This window comes from Microtus oregoni, unplaced genomic scaffold, assembly GCF_018167655.1.
Source record: "Microtus oregoni isolate MIOR12 unplaced genomic scaffold, Mior012 000017F_ref0000208, whole genome shotgun sequence".
Classification (NCBI taxonomy): domain Eukaryota; kingdom Metazoa; phylum Chordata; class Mammalia; order Rodentia; family Cricetidae; genus Microtus; species Microtus oregoni.
In genome coordinates, this window is record NW_024543076.1 from 4769489 (window position 1) to 4792591 (window position 23103).

Below are 23103 nucleotides of genomic sequence, written 5' to 3' on the forward strand. Positions count from 1 at the left end.
TTCCCTTTCTTTGGGGGGGGGAGGCCTTCCTTCCTCTGGTTCCTTACTATATACTTAACTTCTGTGCTTCTTCATATCGGGAGGCAGAGGCAGCCAGATCTCTTTGAGTGCAAGTCCAATCTGATCTCCAAGAGCTAGTTCCAGGACAGGCTCCAAAGCTACAGAGAAACCCTGTCTCGAAAAACAAAAAAACACACCAAAAAAAAAAAAGCTAATATCCACATATATTTAAAAAAAAACATACATACCTGTTTTAGTTACTGTTCTATTGGTGTGAAGAGACACCATGACTGAGGCAAGTCTTACAGAAAAGAAAGCATTTCCCTGGGGGCTTGCTTACAGTTTCAGAGGGTCATTATTATCATGGCAGGGAAGAGGCAGTAGCTGAGAGCTTTATATCCTGACCCACAGACATCAGACAGCAAGCTGGGGAGAGGGGAGAGAGAGAGAGAGAGACTAGGCTTGGCATGGGCTTCTGAAACCTCGAAGCCAGCCACTAGTAATACATTTCCTTCAAAAAGGCCACACTTTCTAATCCTTCCCAAACAACTCATCCCCTGGGGACAAATGTGCAAATATACGAGCCTACGGGACCATTCTCATTCAAACTATCACAATTCCATATTTGACTTTTGACATCTGCGTTACCTCACTCGGGATGACTTTTTTTTTCCTAGTTCTATTCATTTGCCTGACAGTTTTATGATTTCGTTTTTTAACAACTGGATAATCTTCCACATTTTCCTGACCCATTCCTCTGTTGATGGGCATCAAGGCTGTTTCCATTTTCTGCCCGTTATGAACAGAGCAGTAATGAGCAGGGCTGTGCAAGCGTCTCTACAGTAGTAGGATAGGGAGTCCTTTGTGTAATGCCCTAGAGCGGTACAGGTGGGTCTCGAGGACGATCTAGTACCGGTTTCCTCGGGCACCATCACACTGTTTTCCATAGTGACTGGACAAGTTTGGTACAAATGGATGGGGTGGTCCCTTACCCCACATCCTCACTAGCATGGGCTTTCTGTTTCATTGGTCTTTGTCATTCTTACTGGTGTTAGATGGAATCTCAAAGTAATTTTGATTGGCATTTCCCTGAAGGTAGAATATTTCTTTAATTTTAAAGAAATTAAAGATATCATTTATGTTTCATCTCTTGAGAACTTTATTTCTCTATTTAGTTCTGTACTCCATTTTTAATTGTGTTGTTTGTTTTCTTTATGCCCAGGGTTTTTGTTTTGTCTTGTTTTGTTTGAGTTCTTTATATATTATGAATATTAGCCTTCTATCAGATGTTAGTTGACAAAGATTTTTTTTCTGTTCCCTAGTCTGCTTTTAAGCCCCAAAGACAGTGTTCTTTGCTACACAGAAAATTTTCAGTTTCATGAGGTCCCATTTGTTAATTCCAGACCTTATTGCCTGTGCTAATGATGTTCTGTTCAGAAAGTCCTTTCCTGTATCAGTAACTTCAAGGTTTCTCACCACTTTCTCTTCTGTCCGGTTCAGAGTATCAGGTTTATGTTGAGGTCTTTGATGCATTCAGACTTAAGCTTTTTGCAGAGTGATAAGCATGGATCTATTTGAATTCTTTTACTTACAAACATCCAGTTTGACCAGTATCATTTGTTAAAGATGCAATCTTTTCGCCAGTGTTATTTCTGGCTTCTTAATAAAAAATTAGATGAATTTGCGTCTGGGTCTTCCGTGTCACTGATCCATATGTCTGCGTTTTGGCCAATACCATACTGTTTTTATTCTATAGCTCTGGAGGAAATCTTGAAAATGGGGGTGGTGACACCTCCAGCCGTTCTTTGATCATTCAGGATTGTTTTAACTATTCTGTTTTTTAATTTTTTCATATGAAGCTGAAAATTGCCCTTTCAAGATCTGTGATGAACTCTATTGGAATTTTGATGAGGACTGTATTAAATCTGTAGATTGCTTTTGATAGGATGGCCATTTTCACTATGTTAATTCCACCAATCCATGAGCATGGGAGATCTTTCCATCTTCTGATATCTTCTTCAGATTCTTTCTTGTCTTAAAGATTTTATTTTACGCCTTCCTTTCCAGCCTCCGTCCCGGACCCTGCAGCCGCCGCGATGTTGATGCCCAAGAAGAACCGGATTGCCATCTATGAGCTCCTTTTTAAGGAAGGAGTGATGGTTGCCAAGAAGGATGTCCATATGCCCAAACACCCCGAGCTGGCTGACAAGAATGTGCCCAACCTTCATGTCATGAAGGCCATGCAGTCTCTGAAGTCTCGAGGCTACGTGAAGGAGCAGTTTGCCTGGAGACACTTCTATTGGTACCTTACGAATGAGGGCATCCAGTATCTCCGCGATTATCTCCACCTACCTCCGGAGATCGTGCCTGCCACCCTGCGCCGCAGCCGTCCCGAAACTGGCAGGCCTCGGCCCAAAGGGCCAGAGGGTGAGCGCCCGGCAAGATTCACAAGAGGGGAGGCGGACAGAGACACCTACAGAAGGAGTGCTGTGCCTCCTGGTGCTGACAAGAAAGCCGAGGCTGGGGCTGGCTCAGCCACCGAGTTCCAGTTTAGAGGAGGCTTTGGTCGTGGACGTGGTCAGCCACCACAGTGAGCTTGAAGACTGTTGTTTGGAATAAACTTTAAAGAAAAGTGTCAAAAAAAAAAAAAAAAGATTTTATTTTACAAGTCTTTCACTTGCTTGGCTAGAGTTGCCCCAAGATATTTTTTTAAGTTAGTGTGAAAGATTTTGTTTATCTGATTTCTTTTTTTGGTCTGTTTGACTTTTGTTAGCAGGAAGGCTATTGGTTTTTGCATGCTAATTTTGGATTCTTCTGCTTTTCTGAAAGTATTCCTCAGCTGTAGAAGTTTTCTGGTGGAACTTTTAGCATCAATTGTAAAGACACTTTTCTTATTTCTTATTACTTTTCCTAAAGATACTTTTCTTATTTGTATCCTCTCTATCTCCTGCAGTTGTCTTATTGCTCAAACTAAGACTTCAAATACTATGTTGCCTAGGCATGGAGAGAGTGGACACCTTGTCTTGTTGATTTTGGCTATGGGCATGCTGTAAATCACCTGTCTGATGTGGAGGTAGGGCCCTTGTATCCCTAGGCTTCCCAGGACTTTTATCAGGAAGGGGCGTTGGATATTTTCAACAACAAAACTTGGCAGATTCAGCCACATGGTTCTGGCCTTAGAGTCAAGAAAGGGGTTATGGAATTTTAACAGGGTCCCAAATCTTAGTAGACCCACAGACCTGAGCACACCTGACTCCATGATGGAAGTACCATTCAGGCTGTAAACCTCAGCAAATAGACAGCCCCGCCTGCCAAAACTAAAACGAAGTCCTAATTCATTAAAGTGCATAGTCCCAGGAAAGTCTCTAAGTGTACTAACCTGCTTTTTGTCTTCTGTAGTTCCATCCTTGGCTAACTGTTCCTGTTAACTGAAGTATGTCAACATACATGGTTTTAATGCGAAAAGCTCACCCCAAGAAAGTCTTGGGGCTGTACTGGGATCCCAAATACCAAGAGTGGTCACCAGCTGGCTAATAAAGACTTTCTATTGGCTTCTTTTGTCACCTAATTGGCCCCAGATATTAGCAGCAGAATGCTATAAAAGTTAGGAACATTTAAAGATATACATAGTTCCTGGTTAAACACTCAAGAGGTGTTTAACAACAGAGAAGTGGTTCAGACAAGGCCTTTTGCATAAATTGAAAGCCACCATCACCTTCTCTGATATAGGACAAGTTAGAGAAGGTGATAGTGGCATTTCAATTGTATTTTAATAAATAAGCTTGACTGAAGATCTGAGAGTTAAACAGCCCCAGGTAGTGGTAACACACACCTTTAATCCCAGTAGCCACATTAGTTTGCCATAGACACCGGAAAGTACATGCCTTTAATCCCAGTGGTGCACACCTTTAATCCCAGCCTTGGAGAGGATTATAAAACGGGAGGAAACAGCTCTCCAAACATGGTCTCATTCTGAGATTCCTGGAGGCAGGATTGTCATTTTGGACTGAGGTGGAGCAGAGATAGAGGAGGAAAGAAGACAGAGTCAGGCAGGCTCTGTGTAGCTACCAAAGTAGAAAGATGCCAGAATTTACCCATAAACTACAGCCTTGTGGCGATGCACAGATTTATAGAAATGGGTTAATCTCTGATGGAAGAGCTAGCTAGAAATATGCCTGAGCCATCAGCCAAAGAGTATTGTAATTAATACAGTTTCTGTGTGATTATTTGGGTCTGGGAAGCTGGAAAATGAAAAAACAGTCACCGCTTACACCCAGCAAAATTTTGGTGTGTCTTTTAATGACAGAAGAAAATCTCCTAGCTGAAAATTCTGTCCCCAGTGAAATTACCTGTCGCGAGTGAGAAGGAAACATGGAACACACAACAAACCTGCTTAGGAGTTTATTGGGGAGGAGGTATACAGGCCTGATGAGGTCAGTGTGCAGAGAGAGAGAGAGAGAGAGAGAGAGAGAGAGAGAGAGGTTACAAGGAAAGCGGAGCCCCTTGTTCCATCCTGCCCGGCCAGCTTACACCTGAAATAATCACACAGAAATTGTATTAATTAAATTACTGCCTGGCCATTAGCTCTAGCCTGTTATTAGCTAACTCGCACATATTAGTTTAATCCATCTCCATTAATGTGTATTGCCACTTGACTGTGGCTTACCAGCATGAGTCTAACCAGTGTCCGTCTTGGGCAGGAGAATCATGGCGTCTGCCTGTCTCTGCTTTCTTCCTCCCAGAATTCTGTTCTGTCTTCCTCACCTACCTGAGTTCCACCCTATCAACTAGGACAAAGCAGTTTCTTTAATAACCAATGAAAGCAACACAAATACAGAAGGACCTCCTACATCAGAGAGAGAGCTGAAGATGGCACATCCGGCTTTTAAGGGCTGCCTAGTGCATGTGAGTGGTGTGTGTGTGTGTGTGTGTGTGTGTATGTGTGACATGGTTGCATCATACACAGATGATGGAGCTCAGTCATGTGCATGTAAGTGCTCACGCAGCTGCCTGATACATAGGTGATGCAACCATGCCACACGTGGGTCACGCCTAAGGTCCTGGAACACGGAAGTGTCAGCCATATTGTGTCTGAATCATAACCTTCCACCCTTTTGTTTATTATAAAAATTTTGGGAGTTTGGGGTCTTTAATGTGTGGGAATGGGGCATCATAAGGTCTCTCATGACTGATTTTTGCTGATTTTGTGGACATTGGAGAGTTGAGATGCTTGACCACGTCCTAGGGTGGCTGATTACTTTTGTGTTTTTTTTCCTCTGTGGAACTGGCTGGCTGGCACCTTGGACATTACAGGATACTGGAGGGCTGGAGAGATGGCTCAGAAGTTGAGAGCACTGACTGCTCTTCCAGAGGTCCTGAGTTCAATTCCCAGCAACCACATGGTGGCTCACAGCCATCTGTAATAAGATCTGGTGCCCTCTTCTGGCCAGCAAGCATACAGACAGACAGAACACTGTATACATAATAAATAAATTTTTTTTAAAAAAGATACTGGGGCCGGGCGGTGGTGGCGCACGCCTTTAATCCCAGCACTCGGGAGGCAGAGGCAGGAGGATCTCTGTGTGAGTTCGAGGCCAGCCTGGTCTACAAGAGCTAGTGCCAGGACAGGCTCCAAAGCTACAGAGAAACCCTGTCTCGAAAAACTAAAAAATAAATAAATAAAAGATACTGGAAAGGCAGAAAATTATGTCTGGAAAACTTTTAGATCCCAGTGATTAAGGGAGGAGAGTCCCAAGATGGAAGATAGAGGGGTTGTTTTCTGGAGGGGGGGGTGGAGGAGGGAATTTTCCAGGGGTTCCCGAGACCAGGAATGATAAGGGAAGAATTAAATGATACTTATTCTGGATGAGTCTGGTCCATTTAGATAGGTCCAATTGGCTCCCTGGAGCTTATGAAAAAATGTTTGAAAAGAAATAAATTTAGACATATTCAAAGCTTACGATTAAGATGGTATAGTGTTGGAATAGAAGATAGTGGGGAGGAGGGAGGAAAAGAAGGGGGAATTATTAGAAAGGGAATTATTAGACCCCTCAATGTTTTGCCTGAAGCAAATCTTAAGACACTTGTTCTCTTTAGCATCATGGTATTACCTTAACGTCCAGGAGACACTGCTGCAGTCAGTGATAAACCTGTTTTGTTAACATCTGTTTTGTGAATTTTTAGAGTCTAGGGCTGTGAATGTCCCCAAACTTGTTACTGTTTCTTACCACCTGGACTTTTGGCAATCCTTGTACTCTGTGTTTAATGATGATCCCTGTAATAACAGCTGAGTGGTTAACTGGAAATGTAAGTATGACGTTGGAGATAGAGAGAAGTTGGTAAAGCAGATAAGAGAAAGAGGAAGAGGGAGAGTATATGGAGTTTTTGGCACACGAGAGTTGAGTATGGTGATGAAACTTTTATTTTCTGTAACTGGGGGAAAAATGGCTGATCTTGGTATCCTCTGGAACTGAAGGGAACAGGGCCATGTTTGAGTTACTGTATGTGACAGGGTATCTTGAGCTGGAAGAGCAAAAGGTTTAAGGTGTTTAGCATTAGAGGGGTTTTGGGTGTCTCAGACTTGGGGGTTCACCTGAGAGACTGATAAGAGGAAAAAAATACATTGGAGCTGGGAGGTTGGGAGGCTAGGAGGAGGGAGGGCTGCTGGCGAGTCTAGGGTAAGGTGAATGGAAGGAGCAAACGAAATGGAAGCTCCTACTTTTGCTAAAAAATCTCTTCCCATAAGAGGTACCGAGCAGGTTGGCATGACTAAAAATGAATGAGATAAATACCCCCCAAAACACAGTTAAGTGTTGGGGTCAGCTGAGGTAGATAAGGCTGTCCCCCTACCCCAACAACAGGGAAACTAGAAGAAGAGGTAGGACCCCAGAATTTCCTCAGTACCAAGCATGTGGCTCCAGTGCCCAAGAGAAAGGCCATCTTGATACCGTGATGTTTACCCGTGGCTCCCTGTTACAGATGACGGTTGCAGTTAGATCAAAGGAGCCCAGGCGGCCTCACTCATCCATGACCAGACCTAGGTCAGCTTGGGAATTATCTGGGTTTGATGTCTCCATGAGCACGAGGATAATCGACTGCCCAATGTCCTTCCCTATGGCATCTTAGACAAGATCTCGTAGGACCAGATGAGGATTAGGGCATGCTCTGGCCCAGTGATCAGTTCTACCACATTTGAAAATCAGGCCTGGTGGTTCTCAAGCTCTGGGGGACAAGGGAGCAGCATGGACAGCATGGATCAGGCGGTCTGTTGCCTAGGCTAGTTGGAGATCTGTGGTAGCACGTGACAGTGGTAATTGAGGGCTTTGTCATTCCTCACATGGTACACCTTAAAAGCCAACTCTAAGACTTCTACCTTTGGGGTCAACGGGCCTTTCTCCAAACGTCTAAGTTTAGCCTTAATGTCAGGGTAGCACTGAGAAAAAAAAAAGTCATGAGTTACTGTCTGCCTTCTGTGGTTTCTGGATCTAAGTTAGCATATTGTAACAGGGCTTTAGTGAGGTATTCCAAAAATGCAGAAGGATTTTCCTTTGTATCTTAAATGACCTCTGAGAGCTTACTATAGTTTACTGGCTTGAGGGCAGCCTTACGGAGACCTGCCAGGAGGCAAGTCAAAAACTGCTTCCTAAAATTCCACTTGGGGATGCTGGAAAGATGGCTTAGTTGGGAGAACTGGCTGTTGTCCTAGAGGACCTGAGTTCAATTCCCAGAACCCACATGGCAGCTCACAACTGTTTGTAACTCCAAGATCTGACACCCTTACATAGACATACATCCACACCAATAAAATAAAATAAAAATAAATAAATTATTTAAAAAATTCCACCTGGGGTGTTATAATTCCGGTGTGGTTCCTGCTTGGGGACTGCCTTTGCTCCCCACCCTCCGGGGGGGGTGTTGCATGTGTTTGGTGAACCTCATATGCCTATAGTCTGGCCTGCTCCCAAACTCACCTGTGCTCTTCAGGAAGTAGGTTATTAGATAGGATCATATAGATACCATGAAAGGTGAAATTATAAGAAGGGGCAGGAGTAGATGCCCGCTGAGGTGGAAAAGGTGGGGTTCATTAGCTGGGTACAGAACAGAAGCGTAGGGTTCTTCCAATTCAGATGGCATAGCCAGGAACATGCAAGCAGGTGAACAACTTGCAAGGACAGAGGGCTTAGGCTTAGAGCTTAGACAGTAAAAGGTTTGGATGTAAGGAAACTCCTTCCATTTGCCTGTGTGCTGACAGTAGTTAAAAGCTCCCATAGTATATCGGGATCAAAGGTGCCATTAGGCAGCCACTTTAAATTGTTACCTAAATTGTATCGGGGCCATTTATTTTGAACAAAGATGGACAAGTGTGGGATCTGTAAGTAGGGCTTTAAGGCCTGGGGTTTAGGGCCTCTAAAAGGCATCCCAGGGGGGAGGCTGGACTGATGGTCCTGGATGGCTTGCTACCATAGCTGAAACCTTGGAAACCTGCAAAAACGTCAACACCACAAGGCTTATAGGGGGATGTCTCCCCTCTATAGGTGGGGTGTTAAAGCCTGACTGGCTCCAGTCTGGAAGACTGGGAAGCCAGAGAGGCTAGAGATCAAGCGGTCTCTCACAGTGGGGACCACTAACAAGTGGTCCAAAAGAAGAGAAAAAAGAAAAAGAAAAATCCAAGTCACAAAACCAATAAAATTACCTGGTGTGAGTGAGAAGGAAACACAGAACACACAACAAACACATGTAGGAGTTTATTGGGGTGTGTGTACAGGCCTGGTGAGGTCAGTGGGCAAAGAGAGAGAGAGAGCTGAAGATGGCACACCTGGCTTTTAAGGGCTGCTTGGCGCATGCATGCAGGGGGATGATGTGATTATGTCATACGCAGATGACAGAGCTCATGCATGCGCAAAGGGTTCACACAGCTGCGTCATACATAGGTGCTGCAACTATGCTGCACGTGGGTCACGCCTGAGGGCTTGTCTGCACATACATGCTGCACGTGGGTCACGCCTGAGGGCTTGTCTGCACATACATGGCCCTGGAACCGGGACGTGTCCATCATATTGTGGTTGAATCATAACACCCAGTTAAAAGATGTAGTTGGATTATCTCTCAGATTGACAACAAAGATTCCCAGATTTGGGCAGAAACCATCCCCACAGGACTGGCCCAATTCCAAGTTCCTATAATTGCTCAATTAATCAGTTCAACTACCCATGTAGATTAAACAATACCTAATAAACCTAGAAACAAAGAGAAAACTGCAGCGCATATTGCCTGGGTTGGAGAGACAGGCATCCTGGTGTTTGCCAGTCACTGTAGAATACATTCTCCTTCCTGTGAAGAAACCTGGGACCTTGATTCTCATGAGTCTGAATTTTTCAGAGAAGCAGGTGTACATTGTCTTCGACCTGAAAGATTCAGCCTTACATTGGCAGTGGTGAGTCAACTCATCTTTGCTTCTGAATGGACAGACAAGAATGAAGGTTACAGTGGGCAACTTACATGGATCAGGTTGCCCCAAAGATTTAAGAATTCTCCAACCTCATTTGATGAGATACTAAATGCTTCCCTCCTGCCCTTCTGGCAGAGATTTCCTGGAAAAATAGATTATAAAAGGGCCACTGAGGAACTGCTGCAAGAGTTACAGACCTTGAGCTACAGAATGTCAGCTAAAAAAGTCCAACTTTGGGGCTAGAGAGCTGGCTCAGCTGTTAAGATTACTGCCTGCCCCTTCCAAAGGTCCTGAGTTCAATTCCCATCAACCACATGGTGGCTCACAACCATCTGTAATGAGATCGGGTGCCCTCTTCTGGCCTGTAGGTATACATGGAGGCAGAATACTGAAAATACTGTACACATGATAAATAAGTTTAAAAAAATTTTTTTTAAAAAGCCCAACTTTGTAAATCAGAGGCTACCTATCTTGGCTACAAGCTGAGGGGAGGCAAAAGGAGCCTGTTCCATAGTAGGGTTGCTGCCATCCTCCAGATCCCAACTCTAAAGACTAAGACACAGGTTGGACTGTTGCTAGGGGTAGCTAGGCATTGCTGCCTCTGAATACCAGAGTCTGTGGAAATAGAAGGGCTCTATACACCAGCACAAAGTGGGGCTGGATCATGGAGCCCCTAATCTGGACTGAGACTGAACAAAAGGCGTGTGTGGCATCAGTTCCAGCTCCAGCACCTCCAGATGTCTCTAAACCTTTTCATCTGTTTGTCCAGGAAGCAAACGACATTGCAAAGGGGGTTTTTAACCCAAGCTTTGGGCCCATGGAATTGCCCTGTGACCTACCCATCCAAATGATTGGATCCAGTAGCCACAGAACAGCCCTCCTGTCTAAGAGATGTGACAGCTATGGCTAGTCTGATGAAAAACAAACAAAGCAAACAAAAACAATCAAGTTAACTCTGGGTCACTCACAGCACCCCACGTCACTGAGGCCCTCCTCCAAGAAATATCAGAACGCCAGGCGTCTAATGACTGTGTGTCCCAGAGTCTAGCAAAGAGTAGATTGATCGCCCTACTTTGCTTTGCTTTAGGCACCCTGAGCCCCCTATAGGGAGGGATTTACCCCCTATGGAATGATGTTTGGAAGAGCTCCCCCTGCTTCCCAGGCTCAGAGTGTAGCAGTTGGCAGACCTCTCTAACCGTTCCTTTCTCAAGTCACCACAGGCCCTCCAGTCCTCCATACGGGCTATTCACTGGACAATCTGAGAGAGCCGGCTATACACCAACTATCAGAGACAGGCTGACCTCTGAGTCCACCACCAGTTTCTGTTGGTTTGAGTCCACTGAGACCATCTGGGTCAAGCAGGTAGCTGAAGGAGCGTCAGAACTGACCTGGAAAGGTTCTCTCCACTTCTATGGCAGTGAAGGAAGCTAGCATTGCACCATGGATCCACCACACCCAGGTCTAGAAAGCAGAAGCCACACACACTGCTGCCAAATGGACTTTCTCCCAGACTATGGACCTGCTAAAATTAAAGTTTCACCAGGCTCCAGGCCCTTCTACTCCCTACCCCCTCTACCTCCTCCTGGGTCTTATGCTTGGTATGAAAACAGGGTTATGGTCCACTACCCACCACTCTCAGGCCTGGACCTGGGACCGGAGGCAGACAGAGGAGGTGTTAGCTAGTGTGACTATGGACCAGCAACCCAAATTCATCTTGACCTTTGCTCTCTGATGCCTGCTGTAAGTGTCTGTATTGGAGAGAGTAAAGGTCTGGGGGTCTATCTTTTGAAGCGGAATGCAGAGTTTACAATTCCATGTGTACCCTACAGCTGGGCCCCCCTAGTTCCTGGACACAAGAGTTTCCAATGCAAAAATTGAAGCTTCCTGGAAATTTTCTTTTAAAAGATTCTGGCCTTTGGGAAACAGGGGGAACTTGGGGGAATCACATTCTATGCCACATGAAGAAACCCTGGGGATAAGGTTAATCATTCCCAGCTGGCAATTGGCCCAGATTGCTGGTTATGCTGAGACACTCAGCCCCTGGACTATGTAGGAATAGGCGCTTAGACGGCTTCTCGTGAGATAAAGGAAATTATGTATGGCTTTGAGAGAAGCCTGTTCTATGTTAATCAATCATTGATAATTAAAAAATTCTCATCATGATTGGGAAAAACCTCCATTTTAGCTGTGCATGGTGTCACACACCTGAAATCCCAGAGCTTGGGAGGTAGACGCAGAAGGTCAAGAGTTCAAGGCCAGCGTGAAGTATGTGCGACTTATAGAAAACAGATTATATAGATACATACAATACATAATACATGGATTATGTAGCGTGTGTGTTATTACATTTTAAATAAAATGTAGTATCGCATTCCTGTAATTCCAGCTCAGAGGAGGCTGAGGTAAGGTGATTAGGAATTCCAGACCAGTGCTGGATTATATAGCAGGGTTCTTTCTGCGGGGGAGTCCTTTCTAGACTTTCCAGATGCCCGAGACGTTGAGGGCAGAAAGCATTCATTGAGTGAGAGCTGACGTTGGGACTTGAGAAGCTGACCTAGGAACAGTAGAAGCTGACCTATGCCGGTTTCCCTCACTATGATTATTTAAGAGGGGAGCATTCGTTTGGGTTCACGGTTTCAGAGGTTTCAATGACTCCACAGTTGTTTGACTCAGTGTTTTCTGTCCCATGCATGGTGAGGCTGAACATCATGGCTGGGGGCAGGTAGTGGAGCAGAGTGGCAGAAAGCCTAAGAGGAAAGGGCTAAAAACAACACACACAGCTGGGTGGTGGTGGTGCAAGCCTTTAACCTCAGCACTTGGGAGGCAGAAGCAGGAAATCTCTGTGAGTTCCAGGACACACAGAAACCCTGTCTCAAAAAAACAAAACAAAACAACAACATACAACCTTTAAGGCTTGCCTTCAGTGATCTGTTCCTCCGCCCCCAAAGGCCCTGATCCCTGTTTCCACTAACAATGCCACCATATTGTGAATCCATCAACAAATTAACCCACCGGGAAGGCCAGACCCCCATGATTCGATCCATCAGCTGCAGATCCCGCCTTCAATTCATCAGGTTTTGATTAGACTTCATATTCAAGTGTTGATGGGAGCTCTGGTGTGGGCCCGAAGGAGGGAGTAGAGAGGAGGAAGGGGCCGGCATATCAGGAAAGAACCTGGCCTGAGAGAAGGGTGGACCTCCTCTGGACCTTTCCTCCTCAGTATTTTCCAGGGCCCAGAAGGCTGCAGTGGCTCCTGGTGGATCTAGAATGAGTGACCATGACAGAGCATGGTTTCAGCCTAAAGAAGGGCAGTAAGAAATTGATATAAATCACCATTAGGTGTTACTGGTGAGCGGGACGGCAAGGACAGTGGTGAGCAAGCACCTAGAAGACGAGAAGACAGGAGGGTGGTTGTGTTTAGCTTAGAAGCCCTGATGCAGGCGGTGGTGGTGCACACCCTTAATCCCAGCACTCTGGAGGCAGAGGCAGAGGCAGGCAGATCTCTGAGTTTGAGGCTAGCCTGGTCTACAGAGCATGTTTCAGTACAGCCAGAGTTAAACAGAAAAATCTGTCTTAAAAAAACAAACAAACAAATGCTCTGAAAAGCTTCATAGAGAAAAGAAACACTTCCCAGTGTTTCCTCTTACTGGACCTTTAGACCAGGCAGGACCTTGGCTGTCTTGGTCACTTTTGTGATCTCAGGTCTAACATTAGACCTTGTGCATAGGGGGCACTTGAAATGACCTCATGGATAAAGCGTATGCTGCACAAGCATGAGCAGTGAGTGTGATCCCCCGAACTGTGTAAAAATCTGGGTGTAGAAGCACACATCTGTAGAGACTCTCAGTGCTGGGACACAAGATGGGTTGGCCCTTTGACTGACTATCCGGCCAGCCTATCTCAGACAGTGAATCCCAGGTTCAGTGTGAGAGACCTTTATCACACTTCATCATCAGCGGTCCATAATATACCAGAAAAGCAATAACACAGAACCATTGAATGTCCTTTACATAGGCATTTCTGTCTTAGAGGAATGGGGACCTGGTATCGTCTATTGCTGTGTACTGACCATCTCAAAACTCAGCACCTTCATAGCAGACACCATCTCATATAAAGGTCAGAGATCTGGACGAGGACAGCAGGGCATGCCTGGCTCCAACTGCTCCTGAGGCGGTAGTCAGGCTGTTGACTGGAGCTGCAGCCTGAGGAAGGATGATCCACATTCAAAGTCACCCACTGGGCTGTCTGCTCTGCAGAAGCCTCCGTTCTGAGTTACAGGGGCCTTTCTAAAAGCTCCCACAGCACAGAACTCAGCATCCTCAGAGAGGTGCAGGTGAGAATGAATGATCAAAACAGAAGCCATGCTAATTTTCTTGCAGCTTTATTGAGATAGGATTTTCATGGCCTACCATTCACTCACATAGAGTTTTGTATCCACCAATAATGTGCTGATTAGAACCATGCAAAAACATATTCCCATCACCTCTAGAAGATCACACTTTATGCTGCAGGATCTCACTCTGTGGGTGAGGCCCTCCTGGAACTCCCTTTTACTCCCTGCTCCTGCCTCCACCTCCCACATGCTGGAGGCTGTGTCTGTCACCTGCGGTGTCACCAGGTCTGGCCATCACTAAAGATTTGAACCTTAACTTGCAAAGCCTGGGTCCCATATGGTGGAAGGCGAAAACCGACTCCTGAAGGTGACCCTTCTGACTCCCACAGCACGTGTACACACACACACACACACACACACACACACACACTCAAGAACACATGCACACATGCAGGTACACACACACACACCAAAATTAAAAAAGTAAGGAAAATTTAAAGCCATTGTCATGATAATAAAGTACAGAAACTTTTATGTTAACATTTTAAAATTTGGGCTAGCTAGAGTGGCTCACACCCATAATTCCAACATTGGAAGGCTGAGGCAGGAGGATTTCCACTCATACAGTGATAACCTGAAGTACATTGTGAGACCCTGTCCCAGAAAGCAAGCCAACAATAAGGAGAAACATGACTGACTGTTTTCAATATGACTTTAAAACCTCACGCGTGTGCAAAAATGTTGTCCTTGTTAGTGAAGACTTCAGTCTTCACAAATACTTTGAGACAGATTCCTCAACTAATTATGAGGGATTAGCGTAATCTTGATAAGAAGCAAAACTGCTTCCTGGAGAAGGCCCGGCACAGCTAGGAGACCAGCACATTCCTGCTCTCTTCTATTTAATGGAGCTGCACAGCCAACAGCGTTCACGGGCTGATAGACTGGAGACGGAAAAGTACGAAGACACGATGAAGACTGTGGGGGCTGGAGAGAGGGCTCAGTCCTTCAGAGGACCAGACCTCCATTCTCAGCACACACACAGTCTGACTTGTGGCGTTTAAATGGTAATATTGAGAGGAAATATCTTGAATAGGATTCCAGTTTAAACTGGAAAAAAAGAGCAATGTAAACACAGAGCAGAAGGAAAGTGAAGAGGCGCACAAACCAACAAAAACAGAGATACAAACAGAGACGCGAGGTGTGGAGGCCTGTGCCTCTGATACCTGAGAGGTAGGGACAGAAAGGCCAGGAGCTCAGGATCCTCCTGTCTCCAAAAACCCAGCAACGGCAAAAATAGAGAAGCCAATGAAATCAAAATCTGGCGCTTTGAAAAAACAAGCAAAAACCTCTGTAGCCAGACTAGCCCAGAAAGAAGGGAAGAAACAGAAAAAGATGAAGACAGCATAAATTAGCAGTAGAGCAATGAAAGCCTGGAAACTAGGGACTAACAACAGAGTACGCCAACAACTCACATGCCTGGGGCTGACGGGCTGAGGGAAGTGGAAGAATTCTTGGATTACCACAGGCTCCCCAGACTCACTAGAGACAAGATAGGTTATCTGAGTAGGTCTCTAACTGTTTAAGAAGTGCCATTTGCAAGGGCTTCATGCAGCCCACCTGTGGAGTAGTTTGAATACGAGAGAAAATGCAGGATCCCCTCAGAAGCTAAGGAAGTATTTGATAACAGACAATGTCCATCTGATAACCCAGCATTCAGGACTCTGAGGCAGGATCATCATGAGTTCTAAACCAGCTTAGACTAAATAGCAGCAAACATTCTCTATCTCTTCAAAAGAGAACCCATCTTAATATTGTAAATATATCAGTTTTTCCTAATTTAATGTATAATATCAACAAAGTCATAACAAAATCTCAGCAGGTCTGTGTAGACATAGACAGCCTGATTCTAAACTGTACTGGATCTGACAATGCTGTGTTTAGGGGAGCTATGATGCTGGCATAAGGCCAAACAGGTGGAATTGGAATGAGCAAGCATGCAAACGTAAGCTCATCACTGCAGAGGAGCGCCACAGCAAGTGTCTATTCAGTAAAAATTCAAAAACAACAACAAAACAAACAAAACCCACTTTACACCCCCCCAAACACACACACACACACACAAAAACCAGTTTCTTGAGAGTTACAGACCACATTTCAGAGAGATTGGAAAGGTATAGGATTATTTTTTCAGGCAACAAAGAGCAATCAAACAAGATGGGCATGGTGGCTCACACCTGTACCTCCAGCACTCGGGAACAATCGGCAGACAGGTCACCTCAAGGAGATCTGGCTGATCAGGGATGCTTTCTCAAAAGAAAAGAAAAATCAGAACGAAGCAAGACACACAAAGAGCAATAGCAACAAAAGACAAGTTAAAATGCAAGCCTTCCCCTTCGGATGAAAGGCTGCAGAGGAAGGAGATGTGGCCTGTACGGGGTAGCAGCGTCCAGTCGCACCGCATCAGGACCTCCTGCTGGAAGCAGGCGACTGAGCAGGAGTGATGCCTTGGCGCAAGAAACCCAAACCATGAATGCACACACATGCCAGCGAGCGTAACTAGCAATCAGGATCGCGCAGATAAGAAGCATGCTGAGATTTTACTTTATACCAGACTGAATACACCTAAGAAGTAGAACAATACCAGCTATTGGCAAGCGAGAAAGTAACAGGGCTTCTCATACACTGCCAATGGCAGAATAAACTGGCACAATCCATTTGCAAAATGTTTTATAATCAACGACAAAGCGATTCTACCACTAGCTATCCAGGCTAGATAAACTCAAATACATGTGTAGGAACATACTTACATAAGACTAGCACTATTTGTAATCTCTCAGTCAAGTGTTCAGTAGTAGATGGGGCAAATCAAATGACGTGTTTTATACGACAGAATGAAGACTTGAAATGGGAAAACCACACCTATGTGCAACAGTATGTAAAAATTGGGGCTGGAGAGATGTCCAGAGGTTAAGCACATTTGCTGTTTTTTGTAGAGGACCTGAGTTGGATTCCTATCGCCCACAGGACATCTCACAATGATAACTCCAGCTCCAGGGAGTCTGGCGCCCTCTTGTGGCCCCCACAGGCTCTGTGTGCTCTTGTGCACATATCTACATGCAGACACACATTCCTGTAAAATAAAAATCGTTTTTTTAAAAAAAAATACTTTTGAGGAAACCAAAGTAGGTACTAAAGAAACTCTGCTAATTGTCTTATGTGTAGCTGAGAACAGAGTGAGCAAGTTCTTAAGCCAGGCCTGGTGGCACAGGTCTGTAATGCCAAGTAGGTAGGGCTGGGGCTAAGACAGGGTGACTGCAAGTTGAAGGCTGCCTGGGCTGCAGAGAGAGCTCAAGGCTAGTCCTGCAATCTAGTGAGACTCAAAAAGTTAAAAGATGGCTGGGGGGATGGATATAGTTTCATGATAATGTACTCGCCTAACTTGTGTGAAACCCTGGACTCAACCTTCAACACCTGGATGGTCTCTTTAAATGGTAAAATTATGTGGAAAAGAAACATCACAGGTTTGATGGGAAAAGAGGTCTAATCAGGATGACAGCCACACAAGAGGCTCTGGGGACAGTGGAAGGCTCTATTTCCCTGAACAGAGGATACACAGATATTTACAATAACTTTTATCCTGTACAGTTACATATCATGTATTATTCTACATGTGTATTATATTTGTTTTTTTTTCAAGTCAGCTGTAGTCCTAGCTGTCCTGGGACTCTCTCTGTAGACGAGATTGACTCAGAGAGATCCGCCTGCCTCTGTCTCCCGAGTGCTGGAATTAAAGGCGTGCACCACCAGACCTGGCTCAACAGTGTTGAGGATTGTACAGGAGGACCCGAGTTCTAGACCAACTTCAAAACAAGATTCTGCCTCAGATAGCCCTTTTCTTTGATAAAAAACCATTTCTATGATAGCAGCTAAGTACAGAAGAGGCAAGGTGTTTGAACAATTGTCATCAGATAGAGGTGTTCTCTGTCTATCAGGGAAATGCAAACCAAACTCATGATGAGATGCTGCATCGCATCCCTGTTCAGAAAGACAATGTGTGTGCGTGAAGGCATGGGGAGCCTGGATCCTCAGAGCCCTCCTGCATTCTGATGGAAAGCAAATCCATCATTTCCTTAATTGGTCAAATACAGAATTACTAGACAAACCCTCCTAAGTATGCATCGAAGAGAAATGAAAACATACATTGTCATAAAAACATATATATTTATGTTCAAAGCAGCATCATTCATAATAGCCCCAAAGCAGAAACCATTCAAACATTTATCATTTGTGAGTGATATAAAAAGTGTGGCGTGCAGTTGGGGTAATCTTTTTGCACACTACGTGAAGGTAAGTCCTTCCTACCTGTCTAAGGCACCTTCTGATAAAGAGCTGAATGGCCAATAGCTAGACAGGAGAGGATAGGTAGGACTTCCAGGGAGACAGGGGAACTCTGGGAAAGAATCTGAGGTGCGGGAGATTCACCAGTGGAGGAAGTCAGATGTATGATACTGAGGAGAAGTAGTGAGCCACATGGCAGAATGTAGATTGATATAGATGGGTTAATTGAAGTTATAAGAGCTAGTTGGGAACAAGCCTGAGCTAAAGGCCAAGTTTTAATGATTCATTAAAAAGTCTCTGTGTTACTATTTGGGAGTTGACAGTCCAAAGAAAGATTTGTTGTATTTGGTGCCCAAATGTGTGGTCTGTATGTCTAAGTGTAGGGCCTGAGAAAACAGAGAAAAGTTCTGAACAAGGAACCGGGTGCAGCTTCCCAGCAAATGTAGTCTCTCAGGCAAGCCTGGTGCTGGAAGCAGAAGTGTATAGAGGCACTGTTTCTTTAAGAGACCTTGTGCAGTCAAGCGCTTTAGTGGAGCCTATGAACAGCCAACTACTACTCAGTAGGAGACTAGGAGCCCAGAAAGTTTCCAGAAGTGGGGCCGGTAGATGCAGTTCCTAGCCATAAAGATAGAAAATGCCATAACATCAAGCATTTGGACCTTATATAATGCTACATTAGATGGTTTAAAAATAGAAACAGAAAATAAAAACATAGATGACTTAACTGAGATGGGCTTAATATGAATTATAATTATTATCATTCTGGTATTTCATATTTTATTCTTAATAGCCATAGTATCTTTCTGTGCCCTCTCAAAGAACAAAGCTTTAGAAATATAGGAAAAAGAAAAATATAAAGTGTATTGAGGGCTGGAGAGATGGCTCAGTGGTTAAGAAGTTCCAGAAGTTGTGAGTCCAATTCTCAGCAACCATAAGGTGACTCACGACCATCTGTAATGAGATCTGGCACCCTCTTCTGGCCTGCAGGCATACTTACAGACAGAACACTGTATACTCAATAAATAAATAAATCTCAAAGAAAAAAAGGTGGATTGATAAAAGACAAGCCTTAGAAGAAAAATTAGAAAGATAGTAAGACAGAGACAGAGGGGTTGCTAGATTTAAAAAAAAAATAAAGCTGTAATTTCCTATGGTATGTGTTTACCATTCGTGAAGCAGGCATTAAATTCTTAGGCAATTCAAAATAGAGTAATCCCCCAAGACTGGAAAGCTATGACAAAAGCAATCTGAGAAACTGGTCCTCAGATGCAATGGCAATCATGGTGGAAAGACTAAGGGGACAGAACAGAGAAACAGGCCTAGAGGAGGAATCCATAGTTCCCAAGGTCAGTTTCTAGGTGAAGGTAAGTATGCCTTAATATAAGTGTGGGTTGAATACAATGATGGCACCTTGGCGCTGTGTCATACAGTAGCTTTAAATGCTTGGGACAAGACTAAAGAAGCAGGAAAAAGATCTGAACCATTTACAAGGTCCAAAGGAAGCATTCATTGATCTTTTTTCTTTCTTTTCTTTCTTTCTTTTATTACAAAGATTGACTTCAGCTGTAAATACAAGAGTATCAGATTCAGAAGTTAGGCAAGTATTAATCAAATCTTTGGCTTTTGAAAATGCCAAATCTGGCCGGGCGGTGGTGGTGCACGCCTTTAATCCCAGCACTCGGGAGGCAGAGGCAGGCGGATCTCTGTGAGTTCGAGACCAGCCTGGTCTACAAGAGCTAGTTCCAGGACAGGCTCCAAAACCACAGAGAAACCCTGTCTCGAAAAACAAACAAAAAAAATGCCAATTCTGCATACAAAAAGTTGATCAGGTCTCTAAAGGCAAGAGCAGCACCAACAGATGAATAAATTGAAATATGGCTGATACTGGATCTCATACTTATGATGCAACTTTAGTAGAAATAATCTCTAAAGGCTTTGAGAAAAGCCAAACTATCTTGGCTGTGACAAGCAAGGTCATTTCAAAAGGGTTTGTAGGCAAGTCATTCCTAGAAACAATGTTTTTTCTAGAGATAATTCAAAAAGAAGGTCCAGTATTCTGCAGTATGCAAAAGGTGTGACAAAGGCTGGATTTGGACTAATGATTGCAGATCAACAGGGGACAGACAAGGCGAAATGCCCGGGGTGTGTGTGTGTGTGTGTGTGTGTGTGTGCTCTCTTTGGTCATTTCAGGTCAGCAGCAGAGAAACCACACAGCAATTAAACAGCAGTGTTCTGATAGCCATTAATAACCCAGATATCAAAGTCATAGCATCTTCAGGAGGTAGTACAGAAAACTCAGGAGAGAACAGAAAACAAGTATTTTGGCAACCTGCTATAGATGATCAGAGGTCAAGACTAAAAGCTGAGATGGTCCAGCCTCATAGACTACTCCAACCAGGGCTTCAGCTGAGCCCTGCGCCTTCCCACCACACAGAGACAACAAATGATACATATAGCTCTCCCAAGACTTGACCATTATTCTATTTTTTTTCAGGGTCTCCTAAAGATGCTGTCTCCTCCCACACAAAGGAAGCAATTTTAAGAACATGATGCCCACATTCCCAAGAGGTGGGATGGGAGATTTTTGGTCATTTGGTGGGTTATGGATGTTTATCATTGTTTAGGGGGGTTAGTTGCCGGTTGTTATTGGTCATAGGGAGGAAACTAAGCAAAGAAGATTAGGTTAAGAGATCTCTTTCTATTTCCTCTAACCTTCTTTCTTTTCTATCTACTGTTGGGGTATAAAGGAAGGAAAAGGGATGAAAAAAAGAAGGAATATAGGAATGATAGGATAAAAGAGTAGATTATTGAATCTATTTTAAATTAAAAAGCAACTACTACTCTCAAATATTTTATACTATGGATTTTTGTATATTGATACAAATTTAAGGTCATTTTTGTTACAGCATACTATATATGTGTTTCTACTCTTGTTTAAGATAATGTAACTGGGCTGGAGAGATGGCTCAGAGGTTAAGAGCACTGGCTGCTCTTCCAGAGGTCCTGAGTTCAATTCCCAGCAACCACATGGTGGCTCACAACCATCTGTAATGAGATCTGGCGCCCTCCTCTGGCATGCAGGCATATATCGAGGCAGAATGTTGTATACATAATAAATAAACCTTTAAAAAAAAAGATAATGTAACTATGCACTTTTGGGGTTTTTGAGTACCAGTCTCAGGACCCACTCAGGGCTCAATAAAAGGATGGCTATGACAAGGAAGGATCTGAGGGTAAAAAATTAACTCAAGCATGTTACCTCTGCATGTTCTTTATTTTTCAGGTGACGGGGGAAAAGTGAAGTGAAGCCTTTTATTGGACTACAGCGGGGAGATGCTGGGATAATACTTTGTACACTTGTGGATTTATGTATATGCTTAAGGCACCTTCTGATGGGTTTAATAAAGAGCTTAAGGGCCAATTACTAGGCAGGAGAAAATAGACAGGACGTCTGAGGAAAGATAAGAATTCTGGAAAGAATCGGAGGCTCAGAAAATTCACCAGCCTGATGCAGAGGAAGTCGGATGAATGGCATTGAGAAGTAACAAGCCATGTGTCAAAATGTAGATTAATATAAATACGTTTTAAGAGCTAGTTGGGAACAAGCCTAAACTAAGGCCAAGCTTTCATAATTAATAAAAAGCTTTGTGTCATTATTCAGGAGCTGTTAGTCCAAAGAAAGACCCATCATAGCACACCTTATGACAGATGACCCTTAAAAACACAAAGCTGGTGACTGGAGAGATGGCTCAGAGGTTAAGAGCACTGACTCTTCTTCCAGAGGTCCTGAATTCAATTCCCAGTAACCACATGGTTGCTCACAACCATCCATAATGAGATCTGGTGCCCTCTTGTGGCATGCAGGCAGACATGCAGGCAGAATACTGTATATACAATAAGTAAATAAACATTAAAAAGTAAACAAATGTAAATTAAAAAAAACTGCAAAGCTAAGTCAGAGACGCCAGATGACTATCCCACTTACACGAAATCCTAGAATTATGTTGGCAGTTGAACTCCTGCAAACTCTTGTCTCAGTCTTGGGGGTGCTGGAACCACAGGTGTGAGCCACTGTACCCACACAGTTAGAGTGAGCCATCTAGTTGCTACTTTAAAACTACGATTTGAGATAGGGTCTTAGAGTGTAGTCCCAGATAGCTTAGAAACTCTGTAGACCACGGTGGCCTCACTTGCCTTTGCCTCCTGAGCAGTGGAGTTAAAAAGCATTTGCCACTATGTGTTGACTGAGGTTTTCTGTCCCACCAGGTCCCACAGCCGTTTAGCCCCAAAGAAATCACACAGAGGTCTACATTTGTTATAAACTGATTGGCCCATTAGCTCAGGCTTCTTATTAACTAATTCTTATGACTTACATTAGCCCATAACTCTTGTCTGAGTTAGCCTTCTGGGTTGGTACCTTTTTTTGGTGAGGCAGTCACATCTTGCTTCCTCTGAGGCTGGATCACAACTGCATAATCCTCTTCCCAGAATTTTCCTGTTCTCATTGCCCTGCCTCTACTTCCTGCCTGGTTGTCCCGCCTATACTTCCTGCCTGGCTACCGGCCAATCAGTATTTTATTAAATAAGCACAATAAACAAATGTTAACAGGGTAAAAGCAGTTCCACGGCAACTATGCCCGTTTTTTTGTTTTTGATAGGGCTCTAAGGCAGCCCAGGCTGGCCTCAAACTTGCTATGAGTAGTTGTGAATGGCCTTGAACTTCCAACCCTCCCATCTCCTCAAGATACTGGACTTACAGGTGTGTACCACCACACCCGAAAACTGCATATGTTTTGCTTACTTGTTGGGCTTTTATTGTTTTATGTATATGGTGTTTTGTTTGTCTGTCTGTGCACTGTGTGTATTGTGTGCAGTGCCCAGGGAGGCCAGAAGGAGGGATCAGATCCTAGGATTTGCAGTTACAGATGGTTGTAGGTGTTGGGAATCGAACTTGGGTCCTCTGCAAGAGCAGTCAGTGCTCTCA

At 44.1% G+C, this 23103-nt stretch overlaps 1 protein-coding gene across 1 annotated transcript; it reads left to right on the plus strand.

Moving 5' to 3' along the window:
- Positions 1–2069: 2069 nt before the first annotated feature.
- Positions 2070–2635, plus strand: LOC121458427 (40S ribosomal protein S10). Its single transcript, XM_041667713.1, has one exon. It carries the CDS (start codon positions 2097–2099, stop codon positions 2592–2594), a length of 498 nt encoding a protein of 165 aa, XP_041523647.1. The 5' UTR covers positions 2070–2096; the 3' UTR covers positions 2595–2635.
- Positions 2636–23103: the final 20468 nt, after the last annotated feature.